Here is a 25,117-nt window from a genome sequence, read left to right as displayed (position 1 = left end):
TAAGGACAGCACGCATGTGCCATGAACCCGGATGTATCGAGATTTGGACTAGGAACAAAAGCGTCGGGCTGAAAAATGCATCAATATTGTTTGTGAAAAGTAAAGGAACGAGACAGATGTGTCGGGTAAAGTACACGTATGCGCGCGGTTTAGATGATTGATTATACCCGTTAAAATAAACCGCTTGTTCATGCATTTGCATTGTTGCATCAACGCCGTATCACACCGATACATGAACATTTTAACAGCAATCCATATCGAAACTTTATAAATTAACCTATCAATCACCGTAGCCTACAGTTTGTAGCGCTGACATGCATTTGATTCACGTATATGGCAAAAAGTATGAGCGTGGCAGCAACTGGTCCGAACCGGAGGTGCTCGAACTTCTGCAGATCTGGTCGGACGTGCCCGTTCAAACCGAGCTGGTGACCTGTCTCAGAAACCAGCATGTGTTCAACCGAATCGCAAGCACCCTGCGCCAGAAAGGCATCAATCGCACCGGGGATCAATGCAGGGAGAAGATCAAAAAGTTGAAGTTGGAGTACAAGCAGAAGACTTTGAGATCCGCGAGGTATTATGAGCTCATGGAGAGAGCTCAGAGCAACCGAACTGCCGCAGCATCGGGCGCTACTTTGCCTTTATGGGGTGATACTGCCACGAACCAGGTGGTGGGACTCGAGGGCGAAGCTTCCGAGTCAGAGGTTCAGGGTCACCCGTCCAGAGCGAGTGAAATACAGGAGGTCAAGACGGAGGTCATGAGCTCGGACGATGAGGCGACGGGCCCGCCTGAGATGTTGTATGAGTTCGGCCCTGTTGATGATGACGACGACGACGAAGCCAGTGCTAATCACAAACACTCGGTGCCAAACACAGAGGACCAGACATTGGATGGAGAGCATGGAAACAGCACGCACGTCACGTGTTCCCCATCAGGTAAATAAACAGCCTGTGGTAGTCAGATGAGTATACATATTATCTGCTCTGACCTATACAAACTCATGATTTATGTCATAATATGTATAACTATGCATATAATACAATATTAATAACTACATAAGATGTTACAAATAAAAAATAAAAATAAATAGAGAATACTTTACAGGGGCATTTTTATTTATTTATATTTTGTGCCCTCATTACCCCCACATTTTGATTTTTGGGGGTATTTTTGCCCTGAGTCCCCCTTAATTTCTGACCCTGACATTATATATCGCTCAGGGCAAAATTACCCATAATATAATGGGTTAGGGTTAGTATATTAAAGGGATAGTTCACCCAAAAAGTAAATTTCTCTCATCATCTACTCCCCTCATGCCATTCCGGATGTGTGTGACTTTCTGTCTTCTGGAGAAAACTAAATTCATAAAATTAAATCCTTAGCATAAAATGAATCCTTAAAACTCCAGTGGTTTAATCCACGTCTTCTGAAGCGATCTAATAGATTTTGGGTGAGAACAGACTAAAAAAGAACTCCCTTTTCACAGTTTATCTTGCCATTGCTGTCTCTTGTCGCTAGGGAGTGTAATCAAGCTTGAATTCACGATCGCCAAGGTGATGCTGATGTCAAGAATTTTTGTGAAAAAGGAGTTATATTTTGGTCTGTTCTCACCCAAAACCGATTGGATCGCTTCAGAAGACGGATTAAACCACTGGAGTCCTTTGGATTACTTTTATGCTGCCTTTGTTCTTTGTGAAGCTTTAAAGTTTTGGTTACTATTCACTTGCATTTTATGGAGCTTCATTTGTGCCCTGCAGAAGAAAGAAAAAAATTCATACACATCTGGGATGGCACATGGGTGAGTAAATAATGAAAGAATTATTATTATTATTGGGTGAACTGTACTTTAAGGTCCAGTATTTTTTGTTTTCGGTATGTGATTGGAAGAATTTATCTACCACCCTGAAGGTATGGATAGGCAAATGTTTTATATATAATATTTTGTCACATCAGTAGCCGCTGCAATAAATATATTAGCATTGCTTTGATGTAGCCTTGATAACAAGGTTACAAAACAAGACATTTTTGAGTTGCATTCTGAAACCAACCTAAACATTGGGCTGACATCCTCATTTATTTTGGATGATCTGTGCCAGCTGAATATTACCATGGGCCGGCTGTGGCTCAGGTGATAGAGCGGTTGCCCACTGATCGCAGGTTTGGTTTGATTCTCTCTTGAGCACTGCCGTCATTGGTGTGTGAATGTGTGTGTGAATGGGTGAATGAGACACAGTGTAAAGCGTTATGAATACCGCTAAGGTTAAAAAGGTGCTATATAAGTGAAGACCATTTACCAATATGTGTCTGTGCTGTTGGCATGCTTCTGTCATCTTATGCCTCACTTTTATCACCGCAGATGTTCCTTGTACAGTGCTGCCATGTTTTCATGCAAACTGTCACTTTAATAGAGTTTTTGTAAAGGTAAAATTCTGTCAATATTTACTCACACTCATGTCGCTCCACACCTGTATGACTTTCTTTTTTTTCTTCTGTGGAACACAACAGGAAAAATGTTGAAGGATGTACTCATAATTTTCCCCATGCAATTGTAAAGTAATAGAGACTGGAGCATTCAAGTTTTGTGTGAGGAAATTTAAAGTAGTTATTCGGTGAAAATGTTGACATCTGCCCTAGCTGTCCTTCATGTGTTCCTAGAGAAGTAACAATGTCCAATTCATTAAGAAATCCTTGTTTCAGTTGGATCTTTTCAGTGAATCGGTTGATACAGTGGCCAGACCTACTTTGAATGATTCATTCACTAAGCAATGATAGGGTTTGTGTGGTTAACAGCTCTCTTTAGGGGAAGTTTATCTGTGAAAAACTAATTTTAATATGTTTTTCTTATACTTTGATGGTGCTTATGCATCATTTTTAATCTTAAAATTAGGGATGTCCCAATAGTAACACTGGTATTGGAAACAGGTCCGATATCACTCCCATGTACAGTTGAAAGGGTAACTAAACCCCTGCTCAGAGTCTGACTCCACCCACTAGCAATATTTGAAAAATGCTGGAAAAGTGGGCAGACCCCAGCGGGGATAGAGGGGACGAACCGCGGGGGGGGGGGCGTGCACCTGAGACCCGTAGTGACGGATTAATTGACAGCTGCTGTCAGACTCTAAAATGGAGAGTGACTGGAGTGACGCAAGTAGCTTTGCCATGGAGCGGTCTTTTGAAGTCGAGGACTTTTCTCCCCCACCTGAAGTGGAGGAGGGTGAATTGTTTGTGGACACAGGGCCGGAGCCATATCAATTCGAGCTGCTGGCTCAAATTCCCGCATCGCGATCGGCATCCGACGATGCTAGCGTAGCAGCCGCGCAAGGGAGAATGGGGCCAGTGTCTAGCTCGTACCAAGGGCGTGGTGAGCTGGAACCTGCTTACGTCAGCTCTCACTGCTTACGTCACGAACTACCGCAAACAGCTAATAGGAAAATTCAACTGCAGTAGCCACCGTTCAACCTGAAGTGGGCAGCACTCAGACGTTTTTACACCATGTATTGTAGAATTAAAACACTTTATACACAAATGTCAAAAAAATTACTTGAATCAATGACCAGTACTAATAAAGCCCCATTCTTACAGATCATTAACTAAAAAAAGTTGGTTTAGGGTTTAGTTACCCTTTAAAGTCAGAAGTTTACATACACCTTAGCCAAATTAATTTAAACTGTTTTTCACAATTCCTGACATTTAATCGTATAATTCTTTATACTGTCACTGTCTTTAAGACTGTGACATGTCAGAATAATAGTAAAGAGAATTATATATTTCAGCTTTTATTTCTTTCATCTCATTCCCAGTGGGTCAGAAGATTACATACACTTTGTTAGTATTTGGTATCATTGTCTTTAAATTGATTAACTTCAGTCAAAAGTTTTGGGTAGCCTTCCACAAGCTTCTCACAATAAGTTGCTGGAATTTTGTTCCTTTCTTCCATACAGAACTGGTGTAACTGAGTCAGGCTTGTAGGACTCCTTGCTCACACAAGCTTTTTCAGTTCTGCCCACATATTTTGTATTGGATTGAGGTCAGTAATTTGTGATGGCCACTCCAATACCTATGCTTTGTTGTCCTTAAGCCATTTTGCCACAAATATGGAGGTATGCTTGGGGTCATTGTCCATTTGGAAGACCCATTTGTTTAAGTTCCTGGCTGATGTCTTGAGCTGTTGCTTCAATAAATCCTTCCTTCCAAAATTTTCCTTCCTCCTGATGCAATCTATTTTGAGAAGTGCACCAGTCTCTCCTGCAGCAAAGCACCCCCACAACATGATGCTGCCATGCCCATGCTTCACAGTTGGGATGGTGTTCTTCAGCTTGCAAGCCTCACCCTTTATACTCCAAACATAACAATGGTCATTACGGCCAAACAGTAAAATTTTTGTTTCCTCAGACCAGAGGACATTTCTCCAAAAAGAAAGGTCTTTCTACCTCAATCTGAACTGAAAAAGCATGTGTGAGCAAGGAATCCTACCAGCCTGACTCACTTACACCAGTTCTGTCTGGAGGAATGGGACAAAATTCCAGCAACTTATTGAAAGAAGTTGTGGAGGGCTACTCAAATGTTTGACCCAAGTTGAACAATATAAATGCAATGCTACAAAATGCTAACAAAGTGCATGTAAACCTCTGACCCACTGGGAATGTGATGAAAGAAATAAAAGCTGAAATATATAAGAAAATATATAATAGTGATCCTAACTGACCTAAAACAGGGGATGTTTTCTACTATTAAATGTCAGGAATTGTGAAAAACTGAGTTTAAATGTATTTGGCTAACGTGTATGTAAACTTCTACGGTAGGTCTGAGGGCTATAACATCTTCAACTGGCCATGAATCGCCCATTTAGACAGGAAAAGCCATCTAACTGACATGTTAAGCGACCTATCACAGTCGTTTTTTTCATTACGGGGTATTTAGGGGTGGGGTTATTGGTGATGTGTCCTACCATAATAAAAGTCTCAGTGAGCGATTGAACAGAAAACCAGGGAGAATGGCAGAAACAGTGTAGAGAATGTAAGTACAGCACAGAAAACCTCATTATATAGAGTTTCACAGACGTAACTAAGTAAACAAAGCAGAATATGCAGCTCTGCTCATGGATTTCTGCTTTACTTTCTGCTCCATGCCTCAAAAAAAAAAACTCTAAATAGTTTTGAAACATGTAATATCATTAATCTGGCAAACAATTCTGTCATTATTTCATCCTCAAAACTGCATATTTTTCAACGCAAACCTTGTGAACACAACTCTGCTTCCTTGAAATGTCCTGTGTCCATCTGCTTGTGGAAGTTCTATCGAACCAGCCAATCAGATTTGTGCTGAGTTGATCAAAAATGTGTTTTCCAGTTTTGTGTGATATAAGTATCAGGCGATTAGTGCACGGACTGTTGGCGGTCCCTGGGCATGCCTTCTGCAAAAAGTAAAGCTAGAAATGAGCCACTACTGTTTAGTTATGCCTTATTCACTGTAATACTATAACTACTAATAAGATGAATTATGATAATAATAAATCAATTGTAATTGTGTTATGTTTAAGGAATATCACACATCTGTAATGCTGTGTTATGCAGAACTTTTTTTGACGAATATAACTCCACTGCTGTGTTTTTGATTGTGCTGTGAGGTTCTGTATAAAAGCACTTCAGTTAATAAAAATAATACAATATCATGTTGAAAATTATTGTTCTATTTTCATTGAATTAAAGTTTTAATTAACTCATTTATTTAGACAACATTTTGATGATAACATTTAAATAAACTGTTGAAATGGAATTTAGAAAAAAGTAAAAAAAACAAAAGAAAACGGTATATGTATCGTTGAGTACCGAAAAGGAAATATTGGTACTCATACAAATAAAAAAAAAAATGGTATTGGGACATTCCTACTTAAAAGCTCATTTCCCCATTCTTTGTCATTGTGGTGACAAAGGTATACAATGTAAAACTATTTGAAGTTATGAGTTACAGTTAAACTCATAACATTTCTCATTTTGTGTTCAAGTTTAAAAACAACATGAGGTGAGTAAATGATGACAGAATTGATTTCTTAATTTTTATGTAATAATTTGACATTTAATGTTTGGAATTAAAATATATATATATATATATATATATATATATATATTTATTCTCCTGTTTTCCCTATGATATCAAACCACAGATTTCAGTGACCAGAACATGACTGTCTCCTCTGGTGCGGGCGTATCCCCGGCAACAGCTCCCATGCAGATTAGAGACCAAGGTAACCATGGCGACCAAGAAGGCCACGGGGGTTCTGCATCGTTCCTTCAGAGGAAGCGTCGCCGGGTGGCACGAGGGGGTGACGGGGTGTTAACGAGCGCGTTGGCCGGGTATCTGAGCTGGCAGCAGATGGCAGAGGAGCGGTTTTTCGCTCTAGAGGAGGCACGCATGAGACAGGAGGCACGAGCTGAGGAGCGGAGGGAGAAACAGGAGGAGAAACGAGCACACCAGGAGAGAGAACACGAGTTTCGTCTTATGTCTATGTTGACTAGAGTCTTGAACACAGCGCGAGGAGTGGAGACCAGCACCACGCCTCTCCCTGTGCCCAACTCCTTACAGAACTTGTTACCATATCCGTCATCCGCCAGCGCCAAATCTCCAGCTGTACCCATCATACCTTGGGGTGATCAGACACGCCAGTACAACCCGTACCTGTCTCGCCGTGGCAATAGCATGCGGCTGCATCAGGGAATCCTGCAGGAAGGATACACACAGTATCACGCCAACAAGCACGATGAGAGCACAAACCCTGATGTTAGTCATTCAAAGGGATAGATTGACAACTAGAAAATGTCCAAATATCTTTCTTGATTTTGAACAAAATAGCTATTGTTTTATCTTTTAAAACCTAACAAACTTATTTTTGTGACTTCATGCATCCACTAATATAAACTTGAGTTGGTTAAAAGTCATTTTAAAAATGGCCAAGAAAAGTAAAGTCAGTTTTGAGAAATGGTCAATATTTTTTTTTTGCAGATGCCAGTTCATTTATTATTTAAGATACAAAAGTGTCATGTAGTTCATTCTCAGATAAACTGTTCTATTTGCTTAAAATGGTTACACTTAACTCACAATAATAAATCTTCCTATATAATAGGCTGTTAAAAAACAGAGTCTTGGTTTTAAATGGGCTGTTTTACTAGCCTCTCAATTAGAGACTAGATGTCCTTTGGGTCTGTCAGGAAATTTAGCAGCAAATCCGTGTGGCTTTTCTTGTTTTAATGCACTTAGTAGTGTGGTAATTGTGGTTTTTATGTATCTCTTTTTCAGGGCATTATCAACATGGGAACTAGTGAAAACAAGCTTTGCTTTGACCTTCTGCACAAACGGGTAAGTAAATTTACTCTGGTTATCTTAAAGGGACAGTTCACATAAAGAGGAAAATTCTCTGATCAAATACCCACCCTCATGCCATCCTTGATGTGTATGACTTTGTTTTTTTCTTCAGAACACAAAACAAAGATTAAAAGAATATTTCAACTCTGTAGGTCCATACAATGCAAGTGAATGATGCTAGAACTTTCAAGCTCCAAAAAGCACATAAAGGCAGCATAAAGGTAATCCATATGACTCCAGTGGTTTAATCAAGGTCTTCTGAAGCTATCTAATCGGTTTTGGGTAAGAACAGACCAAATTGTAACTCCTTGTTTACTATAAATTAAGACATCTGAATTCTCCTTATCGATCACTATTTGAAGCTCAATAACAATTCATAGCGGCAACGAAATGGTCTGGAAAATGGTCTGCACATTTATTGCACCTTTGTAACCTTTTACACTGTGACTCATTCACCCATTCACACAGCTGCTGTGCAAGGCGCTAGCCTGCCAATGGGAGCAACTTGTGGTTCAATATCTTGCCCAAGGACACTTCGGCATGTGGAGTCATGTGGGCCGGGAATCGAAGCGCCAACCCTGAGATTAGTGGACAACCCGCGCTACCACCTGAGCCACAGATGCCCCATCTGCAAATGCATTAAGCGCAAGAAAATGTAATGAGCTTGAAATCATGACCATGCCTAGAGACTGCAATTGCAAGATGGGGTAGCTATTACATTTTGGTCTGTTCTCACCCAAAACCAACTTGGTCGCTTCAGAAGACATGGATTAAAAAACTAGAGTCTTATGGATTACTTTTATGCTGGCTATTTGTGTGTTTGGAGCATCAAAGTTTTGGTCACCATTCGCTTTCACTGTGTGTACCTAGAGAGCTGAGATATTCATCTAAAAATCTTCGATTGTGTTCTGCAGAAGTAAGAAAGTAGTTGGCCCTGTCCCAAATGGCACCCTCCATTCTTGCAGTCTTCTTCTGAGTGCAGACTTTGACGTAAGCATGTGCAGACTGATGGGGTGCTAGTCAGCAAGTTCATGAAGGGGCATGAGTGATAAAAGTGTGCATTTGGGACAGACTTCAAGACTTGAATCAGATGACACATTTTGTACATTGTTTTTATACACATGCCGTTTTACAAATTATTATTTGAAAAAGTCATGGCATTGATAGATAGGATAAAGGAACACATTTAACTCCCTATTGAATATTTGTTTTTATTAGATAATTTCAAGCAAAACACTGACAATAAAGCATTAGATCATTTAATCAAGAACCTGTGATAAACAAATCGCACATATAACCACAACAAAGCCTCATCATTTTATATCTTTAGAGAACAAATACACACTATTCAGACTCATGGATGGTTACAGGCAGGTGCTTAGAGCACAGTAAAATGTATAGAAAGAACATACCACCATATATTCACAAAAATAGTCATAAAATACACAGACACACTTCAGCACTAAAAGTGGCACTTTTATCCACTTCACTATATCAAAAAATATAAGCAAGCTTACAAGTTTTAGCCAAGTGCATTAAATTATTCTCTCCTTTCTTGATATTTTAGAGACTCACGATAATTCTAAAATCCTCTTTGAAACAACAAAAGCAAAGGTTTAATGGTATGTTACTTTTCTGAACGTAACAATTCCCCAAGAAAAACTATTCAATAAACTGAATAGAAGTAATTCTGTATCAATGTGAAATTAAATGAAAAAACGTTTTAACAAGTTCTACACATCAGACTTAATGTAATACTATATAAACATGATAAGCCAGTGATCCGCCATTTCACAATCAGATTATAAAAATTACTTTTTAATCCGCGATTGATGTCGCCTCGTCCGCCATGTTTTTTCCTCCAGCTTGGAAACTCCAGTCCGCTGTGATTGGCTGAGAGGATCAGTAGCGGTGACTGTTGGGTAATAGTCCGCTGTGGAGCCCGCACTGATGCGTGCTCAGCCGAAGGGTTTAGGGTGCAAAGGGGGCGCTCGTGAGCACCCCTTGGAGCACTAAAATGGTCTAGTGGACTTCGCAAACGAAGGCCACGAGACCACAAGTCCACTTCAAGTGTGCCGTATGTGACAGGGCCATACACATCTGGGATGGCATGAGGGTGAGTGAAGAACTCTAAGAACTTTCAAGTCTTCTGAAATTTTCTGCAAAAAAATAATAAAGGAAAAAAAATGAAGGAGCGTTTGCTGTTACTGTTTGACATGAACTTTTCAGACAGATCTAAACATGTTATTTGAACGTTTCTACAGCTGTGTAAAGCTCATGAATATTTAAAGAGGCATTGAGGCAGTTTATGATTGATTGATTGTTGTTAAACAAATTGTATACAATTTACGTTGTATACATTTGTCACCACAATTTGAGGTTAGTAGTGCAAAATCTAGCCTCCTTTCAAAATTCATAGTGTGAAACGTGGCCTATCCCAGGGTTTAAAAGCCCTTTGTGTTGTTATTAAAACAGGAAAGTCCTTCATAAATTTAAAAGTATTTCCCATATAGCCTTAGACACTAGATCCACATATTTTTTGGTTTCTGCAAAAGCTAACGCGACCCAATATGCTGCACATCGAGTCTTCTTTTCTGCAATACCCTGATTGGAAAGGCCACAATTTGTAAGTAAACATTTACTTTAACTTCTAATTCTTTTAATTGTATTTGATTCTCGGAAAACATTTAGCTGAGTATGTAAAATTGTGTGCTCAACTTTCACTTCAAAGTATTGATTTTATTTTTATATCTAAATTCTTTTCCCCGCAGCCTCAGAGAGGAAATTGCTAAGTTCCTGTCAGACTACTGCCATTCTCCAAGTCCTCTAAAAGCTGAGAACGTGAGTCATTTTTCTGCTTTGGGATTTGCCAAATCAGCATGATATTAAACCATTATATGTGTTATTTCTGTTAGTCTTCCTCTTTCTACATAAAGGGAAACTCGAACCATGTAATAATAACAAGCTCTTGTATTTGTTCATGTTTTCTCTCTCAGGTTGTTGTTATGAATGGTTGTGGGTCTGTTTTCTCAGCATTGGCAGCTGTGCTTTGTGACCCAGAAGGTATGAGACCATCTGGTCATTACAGAATATAACTTTGAGTGTGTCTGTATGTGTGCAGGGCAGTAGAGACATACACACCATGTTATTACATATACTGGCCAATATACCGGCAAGGCTGGTTAATCCGGCAATATTTGAATATTTTGAGATTATCTGCACTGACCAATAACCCTGTCTGCTTGGCGTATATGATTGTTTCCCATTATGTTGGTCTTCCTTATGTATAGTACACTGTTGGCCAAAAGTTTGGAATAATGTACAGATTTTGCTCTTATGGAAAGAAATTGGTACTTTATTTACCAAAGTGGCATTCAACTGATCACAATGTATAGTCAGGACATTAATAACTTGAAAAATTACTATTACAATTATATATTTTTTTCAGAACTTCTTAAACTACTTCAAAGGGGCCTGGGTAGCTCAGCAAGTAAAGACGCTGACCCGTGGAGTCGCAAGTTCGAATCAAAGACTTGCTGAGTGACTCGAGCCAGGTCTCCTAAGCAGCCAAATTGGCCCGGTTGCTAGGGAGGGTAGAGTCACATGGGGTAACCTCGTAGTGGTCACTATAATGTGGTTGGCTCTTGTGGGGCGCGTGGTGAGTTGTGCGTGGATGTTGCAGAGAATAGTGTGAAGCCTCCACGTGTGCTATGTCTCCACGGTAATGCGCTCAACAAGCCACGTAATAAGATGTGTGGATTGACTCTCTCGGATGTGGAGGCAACTGAGATTTGTCCTCCGCCACCTGGATTGAGGCAAGTCATTATGCCACTATGAGGAATTAGAGCGCATTGGGCATTCCAAATTGGGGAGAAAAGGGGGAAAACATACATAAAAATTACTTTGTAGAGTTCTCATCAAAAAATCCTCCACGTGCAGCAATGTAGGCTTTGCAGATCCTTGGCATTCTAGCTGTCAGTTTGTCCAGATACTCAGGTGACATTTCACTCCACACTTCATTTAGCACTTGCCATATATGTGGCTGTCTTGTCGGGCACTTCTCACGCACCTTACAGTCTAGCTGATCCCACAAAAGCTTAATGGGGTTAAGATCCATAACACTCTTTTCCAATTATCTGTTATCTCCATCAATTATCTCCAATGTCTGTTTCTTTGCCCACTCTAACCTTTTTGTTTTTTGTTTCAAAAGTCCTGCACTCCTGAGTCTTCTCTTTACTGTTGTACATGAAACTGGTGTTGAGCGGGTAGAATTAAATGAAGCTGTCAGCTGAGGAATTGCGAGGTGTCTATTTCTCAAACTAGAGACTCTGATGTACATATCCTCTTGTTTAGTTTTACATCTGGCCTCCCACATCTCTTTCTGTCCTTGTTGAGCCAGTTGTCCTTTGTCTTTGAAGACTGTAGTGTACACCTATCCAAGCGTTGTTGATTGACTAGGTTCTAGAGAAAGCAGTTTCTTTTTTTTACCTAATATTGACCTTAAGACATGCCAGTCTATTGCATACTGTGGCAACTCAAAAATAAAAACAAAGACAACGTTAAGCTTCATTGAATGAACCAAATAGCTTTCAGCAGTGTTTGATATAATGGCAAGTGATTTTCAAGTAATAAATGAGTAATTTAGCATGATTACTCAAGGATAAGGTTTTAGAGTGATGGCTGCTGGAAATGGGGCCTGTCTAGAATTGATCAAAAATGACTTTTCAAGTAGTGATTGTGCTGTTTTTTACATCATTAATGTCTTGACTATACTTTGTGATCAGCCGAATGCCACTTTGGTGAATTCAAGTACCAATTTTCTACTGAAACAGCAAAATTTGCACATTATTCCAAACTGTTGGCCACATGCTTTCTGTTTTCTATAAAATTGAGTAAATAATGTGTAGAATAATTGTATTCCAGCAACATTATGCAACTGTTAAGAACTCCTATTGATTGACGACTGTTTTATTACTGCAATAAATGGATTCTATATTTTGGATGCTTTTTGTGCATTACAGATTTGATTCTGATCCCGTCCCCCTTCTATGGTGTAATAACGGAGGATGTGGGTGTGTACAGCAGTGTTAAACTACACCATGTTCCACTGGATAGTCAGGTGCTTAAATGATCTTGTACTAAATATTTCAAGGATTTCCTTTGAAGAGTTGGCACTAACTTTAAATGAATATTCCAGGTTAAATATAAGTTAAGCTCAATCATCAGCATTTGTGGCATTATATTGATTACCACAAACATTTATTTTGCAAAAATGTGGTTTCCAGTGAGGCACGTACACTGTAAGTGAATGGAGCCAATCTGTAAACATTAAAATACTCACCATTTCAAAAGTATAGCCACAAGACATAAACAATATGCATGTGAACATGATTTTATTGTGATAAAATCAATTACTAACCTTTTCTGTGTAAAGTTATACCCAGTTTTATAACATTACAATGGCATGACAATGTAATGTCAACAAATCATAAAACGACTGTAAAAATGATGATTTAAACAACTTAACAGCTCAAATAATACACGTTTTAACACAAGAATTAATGTAAATGCTTTTATAAAATAATAAGCTTCACATTTCTTTCTTTTAAACCCTCCAAAAATCAACCTTATTAATTCCCATTGTAAGTGCCTAACTGTAACCTCGATTTTTGCTTTTTTTAAAGAAAAGGAGGAACAAGTCAAAATACTTATTTGTGGTGAACAGCTTTATGCCACAAATGCTGTCAGTTCAGGTTTACTCGAATTTAACCTGGAACGTTCCTTTAATATTAAGTCCTGTTTAATCTCTGTTAATATAACTTTGTCATATTATGGCTATTTTAGTTTGGTTTTTGCAGCTATACTCTCAGTTTGTCTAAAGTGGTCTATTTGTGTATGTTTGGGGTACAGCCCACAGGAAGTGATGTTAGACCGTTCCAGCTAACTGTTGAAAAACTGGAAAACTCCCTCAAAGAGGCCAAGACTGAGGTATTTTTTTCATCTAAAGACATGCACTGCACAAACGCACCTTTCTCACTTTATGAATCCCTTTAAATTGTTGTATTTTTTTCCTTTAGGGTTTAAACATCAAAGCGCTTATTCTATTAAACCCACATAATCCACTGGGGGAAGTGTACTCTGCCAAAGAGATGACCAGCTTTCTAAAATTAGCCAAAAAGTGAGTGTTCAAACAACCACCGAATCAAAGCCATTCTGCTCCTAACACTAAAGTTCATCTAAAGGATTCTTTAAGTCATTATTTACTCGCCATCATGTCGTTCCAAACCTGTATGACAGCGTGGACATATGACAGCGTGGACATTGTTCAAAACTTCTTTTCTCTTCCATGGAAGAAAGTAAGTCATACGGGTCTGGAACAACATTCGGGTGAGTAAATGATCACAGCATTTGCATTTTTGTCTTAACTATCCTTTTAAGTGCTTTTTTGTGGGTTATCTCTTGGTCTGTGAAAGTACTTGTTTCCAAATGTTTATTATAAGATTAATTAAGATTCCCATTATTGTCAAGAGAAAGGATGTTTGTGTTCCCAATTGTCATTTGAATTTAAATTTCTCCCCTAAGTGGCACTCGTATGCACTCATTTACTCGTTCTTTCATTATTTCTCTCCCTCATGTGCTTCAGGCACGAGCTTCATGTGATTGTGGATGAGATTTACATGCTCTCAGTATTTAATGAGATGGACAACTTTCGCAGTGTTCTCGGTTTGGATCGGTAAGGAACACAAATGCTCTAATTTTTTTCTTTCATGTTCTTTGTTTTGTGGTTAATGAATTAATTTGCCCCAAGCTGAAATTGAAAACTCAGTTCATTACTCGTCGTGGCAAATTAACATTTCAGTTAGTCTGACTTTACAAAAATCGCACAGCTACAAATTTAATATGACTAAAAAGTTTGCATGACATTTTATTTGGTCTGTAATAATCATTATAAACTACACCAATGTTTCACCAGGTTGCCAGATCCCCAGAGAACCCATGTTATGTGGGGAACCAGTAAGGTAAGACTCAAATCATTTTCAAATTCTTGACATTACTGCATCGAAACTGTAAATCTCATACTTTGGTTGGATTTCTATGCTGTGTGCACATATAGGACTTCGCTTTGTCTGGGATGCGAGTGGGTATGGTCTACTCGGAAAACAGAGATTTGGTTCAGGCCTTGGATCAGCTGGGCAGCTTTCATGGAGTCCCGGGACCTACGCAGTATCAGATGGCCGAACTTCTCAGAGATAGAGGTGCACAAACCTTCTTCATGAGTTGGCCTGTTGGACTCTGATCCTGCTGTCTTCTACCGTTTTTTGTTCACCCTCAAACTATCGTGACTATTTGCCCAGACTTAGCATTTCATGTTATATTAAAAACACAATGATCATGGAACAAAACTGAAATTATTATAATTTTTTTTTAAATGGTGAGATGCAATGTAGCAGCCAAAAATGTCTGTTCTCAAACTGTTTGAAATCAACTTATTTTTCAAGGCGATAGATTGCTCTGGTGGATTGCTTGGTATTTTGATGGCCTTAGTGGCGGTGCTTTAAAGGGGATGAATTGAGAGATGCAACTAAATATACTTTAATCCACATCATATACACTGGCGTCCAAAAGTTTGGAATAATGTACAGATTTGCTCTTATGGAAAGAAATTGGTACCTGAAAATTGATTCTTAAAAGTCCTACAGCCCTGAGTCTTCTCTTTACTGTTGTACATGAAACTGGTGTTTAGCAGGTAGAATTCAATGAAGCTGTAAGCTGAGGACATGTGAGGTGTCTATTTCTCAAACTAGAGATGCTGATGTACTGATCCTCTTGTGTAGTTGTACATCTGACCTTGCACCTTTGTATAAAATCTTTTGTTTTTTGGCAATTTCAAGCATTGTATATCCTTCATTCTTCAAAACAATAATTGACTGACGGGTTTCAAGAGAAAGCGGTTCCTTTTTTTGACATTTTTGACCTAATATTGACCTTAAGATATGCCAGTCTATTGCATAACTCAAAAACAATCACAAAGACAATGTAACATTTTACGAACCAAATAGCTTTCAACTGTGTCTGATATAATGGCAAGTGATTTTCTAGTACCAAATTATCAATTTAGCATGATTACGCAAGGATACGGTGTTGGAGTGATGGCTGCTGGAAATGGGGCCTGTCTAGATTTGATCAAATATGACGTTTTTCAAATAATGATGGTGCTGTTTTTTACATCATTAATGTCCTGACTATACTTTGTGATCAGCCGAATGCCACATTTGAACAGCAAAATCTGTATATTATTCCAAACTTTTGACTGCCAGTGTATAATAACAGTGGTAAATTACATCAGACGTTATCACTTTGTTTGAGTTTTTTTGGATCCAGTATTCCTTAACCCTTCAATGCATGTGTGTTTTGCCAAACATCATTACATAATCTGGTCTTTAGAGACCCGGCACATATATCTATCACACATGGATCTACAAAATCAAATTTTTTTACTAATTAACCCACTACTTAGTAGGTCCTCATGGTGGCGCGGTTACTCGCCTCAATCCGGGTGGTGGAGGACAAGTCTCAGTTGCCTCTGCTTCCGAGACATTCAATTCGTGCATCTTATCACGTGGCTTGTTGTGCATGACACCGCGGAGACTCCCAGCATGTGGAGGCTCATGCTACTCTCTGCAATCCACACACAGCTTACCACGTGCCCCATTGAGAGCGAGTACCGCTTATCACAACCACGAGGAGGTTACCCCATGTGACTCTACCCTCCCTAGCAACCGGGCCAATTTGGTTGATTAGGAGACCTGGCTGGAGTCACTCGGCAAACCCTGGATTCCAACTTGCAACTCCAGGTGTGGTAGTCAACGTCAATTCTCGCTGTGCTACCCAGGCCCCCTGAGAAAGTTTCTTGATGTTTCCAGATTGGCTGAATAACGAGTTCCTCCCGGAGAACAGATGCCGGCTACGAGAGGCTCACAGCTATATAACAGGAGAACTGAAGGAAATGGGAATTCCTTTTCTGCACAGGGGTGCTGGCTTTTTCATCTGGGCTGACCTGAGCAAGGTGAGAGCACTCGGGAACAACAGAGAACATCACATAAAAGGTGCTGTGAGCGGTTTTTTTTTCATGAAAAGCTATCCAAAAATGTCCTACTTCCTGAAAGATATTAATTAAGTGCTCTGAGAAATATCACCAATCTCTGGGACAGATCTAAATTCTGTAAACAGCCAACAAAAATGTGCCCGTGGACAATGGCGCTTTCTGCTTGTCAATCATTTTGCGCATTCTCAAATATTGTTGTTGCAGCAAATTATTGAGGAATAATGCATTTTTATGCCATGTTGTTCATAACCGTTGTCAGTTGATGGTGCTATTTTACTACGTTTTTTTTTTTTTTTTACCGTTTTGGCTCTCAATAAAGCTCATTTTATTGAGAGTTTTTTATTTATTGCAGTATTTTGGAAAAAGGGAGCATGGCTAATCCACTGGCTCAGTCTCGTGGAAGTTGAACAGCTGAAATCGCTTACAGCACCTTAATATCAACAGAATTATGTCTTTATATATTTTAAGACCCAAAAGCTTTAATTGAGTCTGAAAGTTCAAGTTTTATGTATCCTGATGTGCCTCTATATGTAGTATCTAAAGGAGAAGACGTTTGCTGCGGAGCTGTCTGTATGGAGATGTTTTATCAAACACAAGGTTCTGCTGAGCTGTGGTCAGGCCTTCAACTGTACCTCACCAGGCTGGTTCAGAATAATCTTCAGTGATCAACGGCACAATCTAAAGCTAGGTCTGTTTAGCCCTCTCAATTCTTCACTCATCTGACCAGGCAGTGCTTTCTTCTAGCAGTCTTTTATAGATGACCGTATATTTGCTAACCTTTGCAGGTTTATCTAATCAGGTTTTTTGAGTGTGTCTACCCTCCCATTCTTAGTAATGTCTACACTTGAAATCACAGTGTACTTGGACAGCATACTAATTACTTTCACATCCCTCTTCTTTAGGTGTGCAAAGGATTAGGAATGCTTTAGAAGACCTTCAGAGCTCCTCCATACTTGAGTCGCAGGAGAAGACGGAAGACAAACAAGACAACACCATTCAGTCAGTGAAGAGAGAAGACATTGAGAATACAAACAATACAGTCAAGACCTCAAGTGTTCAAACCAAACATCAAAATGCCACAGCCTGCATTAAGACAGAGCCCGTCTTATTGGCTAATGAGGACTTTATAATTATTAATGGCCAATCCACCGTCAGCTCATCAGCCCACCATAGTCAGATTGGTACTTCACAGCAGCAGATCCACTCGTCTGATTGGCTGGAGAAGAACAAGCCTGAGCTTGCTACTGGAGAGAACCCAAAACAATTGAATGTTTTTACAGATCTGCTCAACAGAGCCAGAAAGTAAAGTAACACTAGAGACAAGTTAGTTTAACCATCATTGTATTATTTTTTAATGAACACCTTACATACAGTTTAAAGGAGTCTGTAATTGTGAAAATGACACCACTGTGAGCTCCATAATTATTGAATAATTCTTAAATTGTAAAATATTATCCTGGCCGTTGCAGTAATTGGAGACTGTCCATTTTAATTGCTCTCAAATGTCAGATTCTAGATAATCAATCTGTTGTTTAAATTGATTTAAAGGCATTATATCACAAAAAAATATCTTATTTTTTTTTACTTTTGAAAGAACAGCAACAATGAATGGCCTGTTGAGTTATAATGGGCATAGAGCATGGAAACTGGTCAGAAAAAACAAAATTATCCAACACAGTCTCATGACAACTCGAAATCGTTAGATATCTCACACCTTGTCTTATATGAAAAGGTACGACTTTCATTCCCACAGAAATCTGTACAATACAAGCATGACATTTTTGCTAGCCCCCTATCGAACTCTTTACATTTCTGGGAACAAATGAGGTTATTCCATGTTTATTTGTGCAATACAAATGACTGATGTCAATAACCTGTTATACGCTTCCCTCTTCGTGTTTTCTTTCTTTAATGCTACACAACAGTGATTTTTTTCCAATAAAAGCATGGTTAGGTTTAGAGTTTTGGTAAGGGGTTAAGACTTTATGGTTATGAGTTAAGTTGTACTTTTTTGTAAGAGCCAATTTATCATACAATTCTGCTATCTCGTACTATTATTACTTAATTTTCAGTTTTTTGGCCAAAACAATCCACTAATATGATAAGTTGACCGATAAGTGGGAGAAAAATGTCTGAAATGGCCTCTTAAAAATTTTGTAAAATTTAAAAACTGGCAAACTTTACCACCTTGGTGACGGAAGGGATGAAACTTTGCATGTTCTCAGTTATGGATTAAAAGTGGATGTGGTTTAGACACAATTTTGTTTACTTGTTCTTTTTTGACACTTCTTAAGACTTGTCCGTTACATAAATTCCTTGTTTTTGGCACCCTCAAGGGTGTTTTTCTCAGTTATGTGTTTACAAAGAAAATGTCTTTTAAAAGCTTTGGTTTTTATTCTGAAGATTTTAATGGGTGTGATGTGTTTTAAGGGCTCCTGACAGTAATAATGAATTAATCTTCAATTAAAATGTTTTTTGCTAAATTACATTTACCAATTGTATGTTGTGCCATCATTTCCCCCCATTCTGGCTATTTAGCTTTTGTCAGACGTCTGGTCCATTTACAGTGACCTGAGACCAGTAGCTCTTGTCTAAATACTCATTTGTTTTTATTCATAAGACCACTACAAAACTGATCTCAGCTCTGTGGCAAAAAGCAAGCCACAGGAAGTAACCATCTGTTGGGGTTTCCTGTGAGCCCACCTTGCTGGGGAGAGGAAAGCTGTTTCTTTCCTGTGCCGTTGCACTGTTACCATGACGACACGGCAATCCTTGTGATGTATCACCATGGTTGCTGTGGTTCAGCATAAAGTACCACCTACTGCTGACACTAAGTTAATGGTTAACTGGTGTGTTTGTCAGTCTAAGAAGGTGTTTTCACAAATATGTTATTTACACTACCAGTAAAAAGTTTGGACCTACATGACTGAATTATGTGGTCTTCAAAATCTTTTGGTCTTAAGGCATTTTGCATGAATATACACTCACTGAGCACTGATTTCTGTCTGAAGAGCTGCCACTCACTGGATGTTTTTTTGTTTTTGGCCCCATTCTGAGTAAAATCTGGAGACTGTTGTGCGTGAAAATCCCAGGAGATCAGAAGTTACAGAAATACTCAAACCAGCCCATCTAGCACCAACAATCTTGCCACGGTCGAAATCACTGCGATCACAATTTTCTCCCATTCTGATGGTTGATGTGAACATTGACTGAAGCTGCTGACCAGTATCTGCATGATTTTATGCATTGCACTGCTGCCACACGATAAGCTGATTAGATTATTGCATGATAAGTAGGTATACATGTGTTTTGGTCACTACATTATTCCCATTCTTTCATTTGTGTTAGTTCAGATGTGCTTTTGATGACTTTGATACTATTCGAGCCGAGTTTGGTGGATGTAGCTTAAAAGCTTTAGGAGGCGTTTGTGTTTGAAATTTTGGTCTCAGTTTAGGGATTTTGAAAAACCCCTTAACAAACTATGAAGTACAACAGTTTGTTGGCTTTGTTGAACCAACATAATGACCAGGTACGTCCAAACATTTGATTTGTAGTGCACATTCATGTCAATTCTGGACTTCTTTACTCTGGATTCTGTATTCAGAAATGCATGCTCTCATTGAGAACAGTAAACTGATTTGTAAAATACAATTTTCACTTTCCAAACCACAGCGACTCACACACTCAAAGGGGTTTCTGGGGGAATTTAACTTCTCTCTGTATGTGTGTACTGTATGTGTGTTTATGCATGACTGAGGGGGAGTTTCCATTGCGAGTCGGCCTCCACTGTGGGCAGAGGGAAATCTTTATTGTGTCATATTGTAGCGCTGCGAAGGGGAAGTGAGAGAGAAGTGTATCTGTACAGTCTCATTCTAACACCCCTGTTTCTCTGCCTCTGATTCATTTGATATTTGAGCATGACAGGGAGCTGCTGATTCTATCACTCGCATTGTACTGTGGGACACAATTGGGAATCATCAAATATCTGTAAACAAACACATTTTCAAGACACGTCTTATTATAGGAAGCCTTTCAAGGTAAGGAAATCATCAATAGTTACTTTGTTTTCTTAAGAAACACGATGTGTGACATTTTAAGGTATTAGAACAAGTACAATGTTTTATGACTGAAAAGACAAAGATTATATGAGACGATTGACAATTTGGCCAGCTTAACTTGGAATGTGATAAGACAACTCAGTGTTACTCAACTCAACTTATACTGTTATGTCTAACCATTTTATTCTTCTCTTTCTAACTCCCATTAGAACAATGAAAGGACCAGAACTGGTTGACTCAAGGAGTCGTTTTCGATTTATTGAATCATGCATTGGCTTGATAGGTTGTTGGTTTATTAGCTATGCCATCTGGACACCTCGGTGGTTGAATGACAGGGGTCTGTGGTCCTCTGAGAATCAGACTAACGTGGATGAAAGCTGGACGTCCGGAGACATCACTAAAGGTGTGTGATATGTGCGCTTTCCACGTTTATCTATAAAAATAAAGCTATTATGACTTTTGTATTTTGTGAAGATGTGATTTTGAGCTACAATCACGAAAAGCATGAAAGGTGCTTTAAAGCTGAAATTGAAGTTGTTATTATTATGCTGTATAGAGTTTCATTCTAGTAGCCCATGTTTGAGCCTCATCCATTTTCATCTTTTACTTTGTTCTTGATAACTTGCATTCATATGGCCTTTATAAAGATATGCAGTAGTAATACTGTAAAACAACAACTTTACATAAAGTTTACATTACAGTAAGTGTGTTCCTGATGTCAGTGTTTGGAAGTATTGGTTATTTTGTAATGTTGATCAAATATAGCCACAATATTTGTAGGAACTGAAAGCTTTAGACGAATTATGTTGTGATTTTACCAAATTTCCCCCTTTGGACCAGTACAGATCAGGGAATTCAAAGGGTTTGGTGTGAAATTCCCCTGTAAAAATGTGCAGAAATTCCAGAACATTTAAAGTTTCAGCTATTGAAATACCTTCAAATGTCAAATGTGATCTAATGCTTCACATATGATTATGTGTTGGAGAGGTTTCTGAGCTCAGGTGGGCTGCAGCAAACAAGCTATGACATGTTGAACTCACATTACTAGCATGTTTTATTAGTTTTAGCCTGTCTGGAATTCCCCGTTTCTTCCTCAGAAGACGACATATGAAAATGTTAAAGATGATGTCTATTTTAAATTGTTTCACAATGACAATGTCTCAAAACATGCCTTGAGTCACCTGCATTCTGTATTACACTGCTTATAGAAAGTCATCATAATTTGTCAAAATCCATATTATTTGTCACATTCCAACCTGGAAATATAAATAAATTCAATCTAAAGTTAGCTGTATTTACACATTATAACCTTCAACATTAACATGAAAATAGCATGTAAAAAGTTCTAAACAATGATTACAAATTAATTAGCAAAATACCTGGTTTTAGATAAGTGATCAGCCCCCTAAGAGTAACCATTTGCAAACTGCTCAGGTGCAACCAATCACCTTTCAGATCTCATACCTGACTTATTGGTCCCCACCTGAAAAAAATGGCTATTCCATGAGGATTCCATTATTAGTAGTGCATGGTAATGAATTCAATAATTCACCATGGTTGGAAAGGTGGTTACAAAAGGGCTCTGGTAAAAACATTTTTGGAAAGGCATAGGTTAGAAGAAGGGTACAAACAGAGTTCAATGGTGTCTTTCCCTCTAAGTACCGTTCAGAGCATTATTAATAAGTGGAAAGCACATGATTCCTCCAAAACCTTGCATAGATTGGACCATCCCTACAAACTGGATGACCGTGCCAGGAGGATTGATCAGGGAAGCTATCAAGAGGCCAAAGGCAACTTTGAAGGATTTACAAGCCTTTTTGGCTGAGATTGATCAGTCTGTGCATGTGACAACAATATTCCAAGCTTTACATTAAGCTGGCCTGTATGGCAGGAAAGAAGCCTCTTCTGAAAAGTGCCACACTTAGTCTTGTTTGCACTTTGCGGAAAAAAGAAACGAAACAAAAATGTAACTTTTTGGACTGAATCTCAAGCGCTATATTTGGAGAAACCAAACACAGCACCCCACCCAGGGACTGGACAACTGTTTAGGATTGAAGGAAAAAAATAGATTCTGCCATGTACAGCCAGTTACTTGAGGAAAATCTGTGGCCCTCTGCTCGACAAATGAAGATGGTTTCACCTTACAGGACGATTATGACCATGAACACACTGCCAAAAAAACAACACAGTGGCATAAGGATCGGAAGGTCAAAGTATTTGAGTGGCCAAGTCAGAGCCCTGACCTAAACCCAATAGAACACCTGTGGATGGACTTGAGAGCAGTCCATCACGCTCACCCCCAATTTGACTGAACGCGAACAATTGTGCAAGGGAGAATGGGCAAATATTCCTCAATCTAGTTGTGTGAAGCTAGTAGAGACATATCCAAACAGACTGATGGCATTAAAGCAAACGGTAGCTCTACAAATGATTAAATATGGGGTATGCGGTGGCCTGGGTAGCTCAGAGAGTAGTGATGCTGACTACCACCCCAGGAGTCGAGAGTTCAAATCCAGGGTGTGCTAAGTGACTTAAGACAGCTCTTCTAAGCAACCAAATTGGCCCGGTTGTTAGGGAGCGTAGAGTCACATGGGTTAAACTCCTCGTGGTCACCATAATGTGGTTCTCACTCTCAGTGTTCAGTCTGAACAGCCCCTTACTATGCTAAAAGTGTGGATTAGGTTTTCCCTGGGTCAGGATTTTATGGAAGAGTACCACTTTTGTTCAGAGTTTACAATAAGTCATTAATATTTAAGGTATTTCTGTAATTGTTTTGTTGAAACAGCTCTTGAGGCTGAGAGAGTGTTTGCAATGGTCGCCTTCCTCATGTCTGTGAGCTCTGGAATGCTGTGCCTCATGTTCGCCCTCTGCTGGACATCTCAAACGGTGCGGTCCTACTCTAACACTCGTTCACTGTTGATGGCAGGCCAGGCCCTCGACCCCACCACCCTGCTACTCTTCACACTTGTGCCTACAGGTAAATTTGTTATTTGTAGCTTTCCTCAACCTAACCATCTTCTAGAGCAATAGATCTCTACTTTTTTGTTTCAGGACACAGATTATATACATTGAGATCAAGTGGCGGTCCAACCCTGTACCAAACTTGTTACTTTTGTTATCATATAAAAGTAAAGTCCCAGTTCACCCTATGGCCAGTCTGCCAAAGGGTGTAACCAACATTTAGGTTGCCATTTGTTGCCATCTGCTTAAAGAAAAAATTATAAAAGAGGACCCTTTTAGACCCTCAAGACTGTGTGAAGTTTAAAAAATATATATATTTTTCTTGCCTCAACAGGATTCTTCTTCTTTCTCAGCTGGGCTCTTTTCACCCACCAACATATTGGCGAGATCCGGGATGACATCACTCGATTAGGCTCGTCCTATTGGCTGGGAGTTGTGGGCTGGGCTTTGCTATTGGCTGTACTGCCTGTGGTCTTCCTGGCGGAGAAGTTTGTGGTGCCAGAAGTCCTCCCGGACCTAATGAAGTCTGCCGACATGTGGTGGAATGCCCCCGAGGTTGCGTACGCGAGATCGTTTAGTGAGGGTTGCAATCGCTCAGAGCACAAGTCTCATCATGGCTTCAAGAGGTATATGTCAGTGCCCTGAAGAAGAGAAAAGGATAGCAAAGAAAAGCACAAGAGAAGATATAACTGGTCTCTCTCTGGTCTCTCCAACGCTGGACCCTCCCAGCCAAATGTAGAGAGCAAATGTCATGCAACAGGTGGTCAGAGACTCATCATGAAAAACCTACAGAGCCCTACAGGGTTAAATTAAAGTTATGTGCTGTGCCCCAAAAGGTGGTTTACACTTCTGAAATGGCACTGAAAGCTCTGAGTGTCAACAGTAATGCTACAGGGATGTTGCAGATGAACTCTGAAAAACTCTTTATTTATACCTTTTCTTAGTCATTATCTGCAGTTCTGATCTTTCTATTTATCTAAAGTCTAACAGTGTGCACTTTGTACTGTATAACAATTCATGTATGTGGGACGTGTCACTCCCAGGTGCTAGTAAAGAATTAGAACACTAAACTTGTTAAGAATTTCTCTAATGTTGCCTGTGTTTTTCCTGCATACACATCCCTCTACTGGTAATTTTACAAACTGGTGCAACCTGTATTTTTTTTTTTATAAACCTGCAGCAAACCTGTAAAATAAGCTTAACACTGTGCACTGGCCAGTGAACGTTTTTTAATTATAATTATTATTGGGTTTTTTGTTGTTGTTGTTTTTTACTGTTTTCAATAAATTGAAATATTGTTTTCCTATTGAGTCTGCATACTCATATTTGGTTTCTAGTGGCATATTTCATATGTTGTTTCTGTTACCATGACAACATAGCAACCCTTTTGTTATTTGAAGTATGATGCTACAACCCCAATTCCGAAAAAGTTGGTAAATGCTAATAAAAACAAAAATGAGTTTGTAAATTATATTCACCCTTTGATATATTGAAACTACAACTAAACATTATACAATGTTTTACCTTGCAAATGTCATTGTTTTTTGAAAATGTACATTCATTTTAAATCAGATGATTGTTAAGCGCTCCAAAAAAGTTGAGACATAAACAGGTTATGCAATCATGTCATAG

General features: G+C 39.0%; 2 protein-coding genes across 2 annotated transcripts; both read left to right on the top strand.

The window, feature by feature from the left end:
- The first annotated feature begins 20 nt into the window (after positions 1-20).
- accs (1-aminocyclopropane-1-carboxylate synthase homolog (Arabidopsis)(non-functional)) lies at positions 21-18,912 on the top strand. The gene is made up of 15 exons (XM_052120138.1): positions 21-936; positions 6,165-6,778; positions 7,295-7,354; positions 9,916-9,986; positions 10,132-10,201; positions 10,357-10,423; positions 12,382-12,479; positions 13,271-13,348; positions 13,438-13,538; positions 14,004-14,093; positions 14,334-14,379; positions 14,475-14,616; positions 16,285-16,427; positions 17,001-17,154; positions 17,369-18,912. The coding sequence occupies exons 1-15, from the start codon at positions 315-317 to the stop codon at positions 17,770-17,772; spliced, it is 2,760 nt and encodes a 919-aa protein (XP_051976098.1). The 5' UTR covers positions 21-314; the 3' UTR covers positions 17,773-18,912.
- A 1,328-nt stretch (positions 18,913-20,240) lies between these two features.
- LOC127638599 (uncharacterized) lies at positions 20,241-24,729 on the top strand. The gene is made up of 4 exons (XM_052120178.1): positions 20,241-20,503; positions 20,734-20,927; positions 23,310-23,501; positions 23,820-24,729. Exons 2-4 carry the CDS (start codon positions 20,738-20,740, stop codon positions 24,128-24,130), a joined length of 693 nt encoding a protein of 230 aa, XP_051976138.1. The 5' UTR covers positions 20,241-20,503; positions 20,734-20,737; the 3' UTR covers positions 24,131-24,729.
- Positions 24,730-25,117: the final 388 nt, after the last annotated feature.

The sequence above is a fragment of the Xyrauchen texanus genome, chromosome 46 (genome assembly GCF_025860055.1).
Source record: "Xyrauchen texanus isolate HMW12.3.18 chromosome 46, RBS_HiC_50CHRs, whole genome shotgun sequence".
Taxonomy (NCBI): Eukaryota; Metazoa; Chordata; class Actinopteri; order Cypriniformes; family Catostomidae; genus Xyrauchen; species Xyrauchen texanus.
Note: the sequence above shows the minus strand (reverse complement) of the source record. Positions and strands in the feature narration are given on the sequence as shown.

Excerpts from the sequence above, each read along its gene's own strand:
- accs (XM_052120138.1), top strand. The coding sequence starts at position 315 with ATGCATTTGATTCACGTATATGGCAAAAAGTATGAGCGTGGCAGCAAC. Across the intron at positions 14,617-16,284 it reads CGAACTTCTCAGAGATAGAG|ATTGGCTGAATAACGAGTTC; the intron begins GTGCACAAACCT and ends TGATGTTTCCAG. Across the intron at positions 17,155-17,368 it reads ACGGCACAATCTAAAGCTAG|GTGTGCAAAGGATTAGGAAT; the intron begins GTCTGTTTAGCC and ends CCTCTTCTTTAG.
- LOC127638599 (XM_052120178.1), top strand. The coding sequence starts at position 20,738 with ATGAAAGGACCAGAACTGGTTGACTCAAGGAGTCGTTTTCGATTTATT. Across the intron at positions 20,928-23,309 it reads GTCCGGAGACATCACTAAAG|CTCTTGAGGCTGAGAGAGTG; the intron begins GTGTGTGATATG and ends TTGTTGAAACAG. Across the intron at positions 23,502-23,819 it reads CTTCACACTTGTGCCTACAG|GATTCTTCTTCTTTCTCAGC; the intron begins GTAAATTTGTTA and ends TTGCCTCAACAG.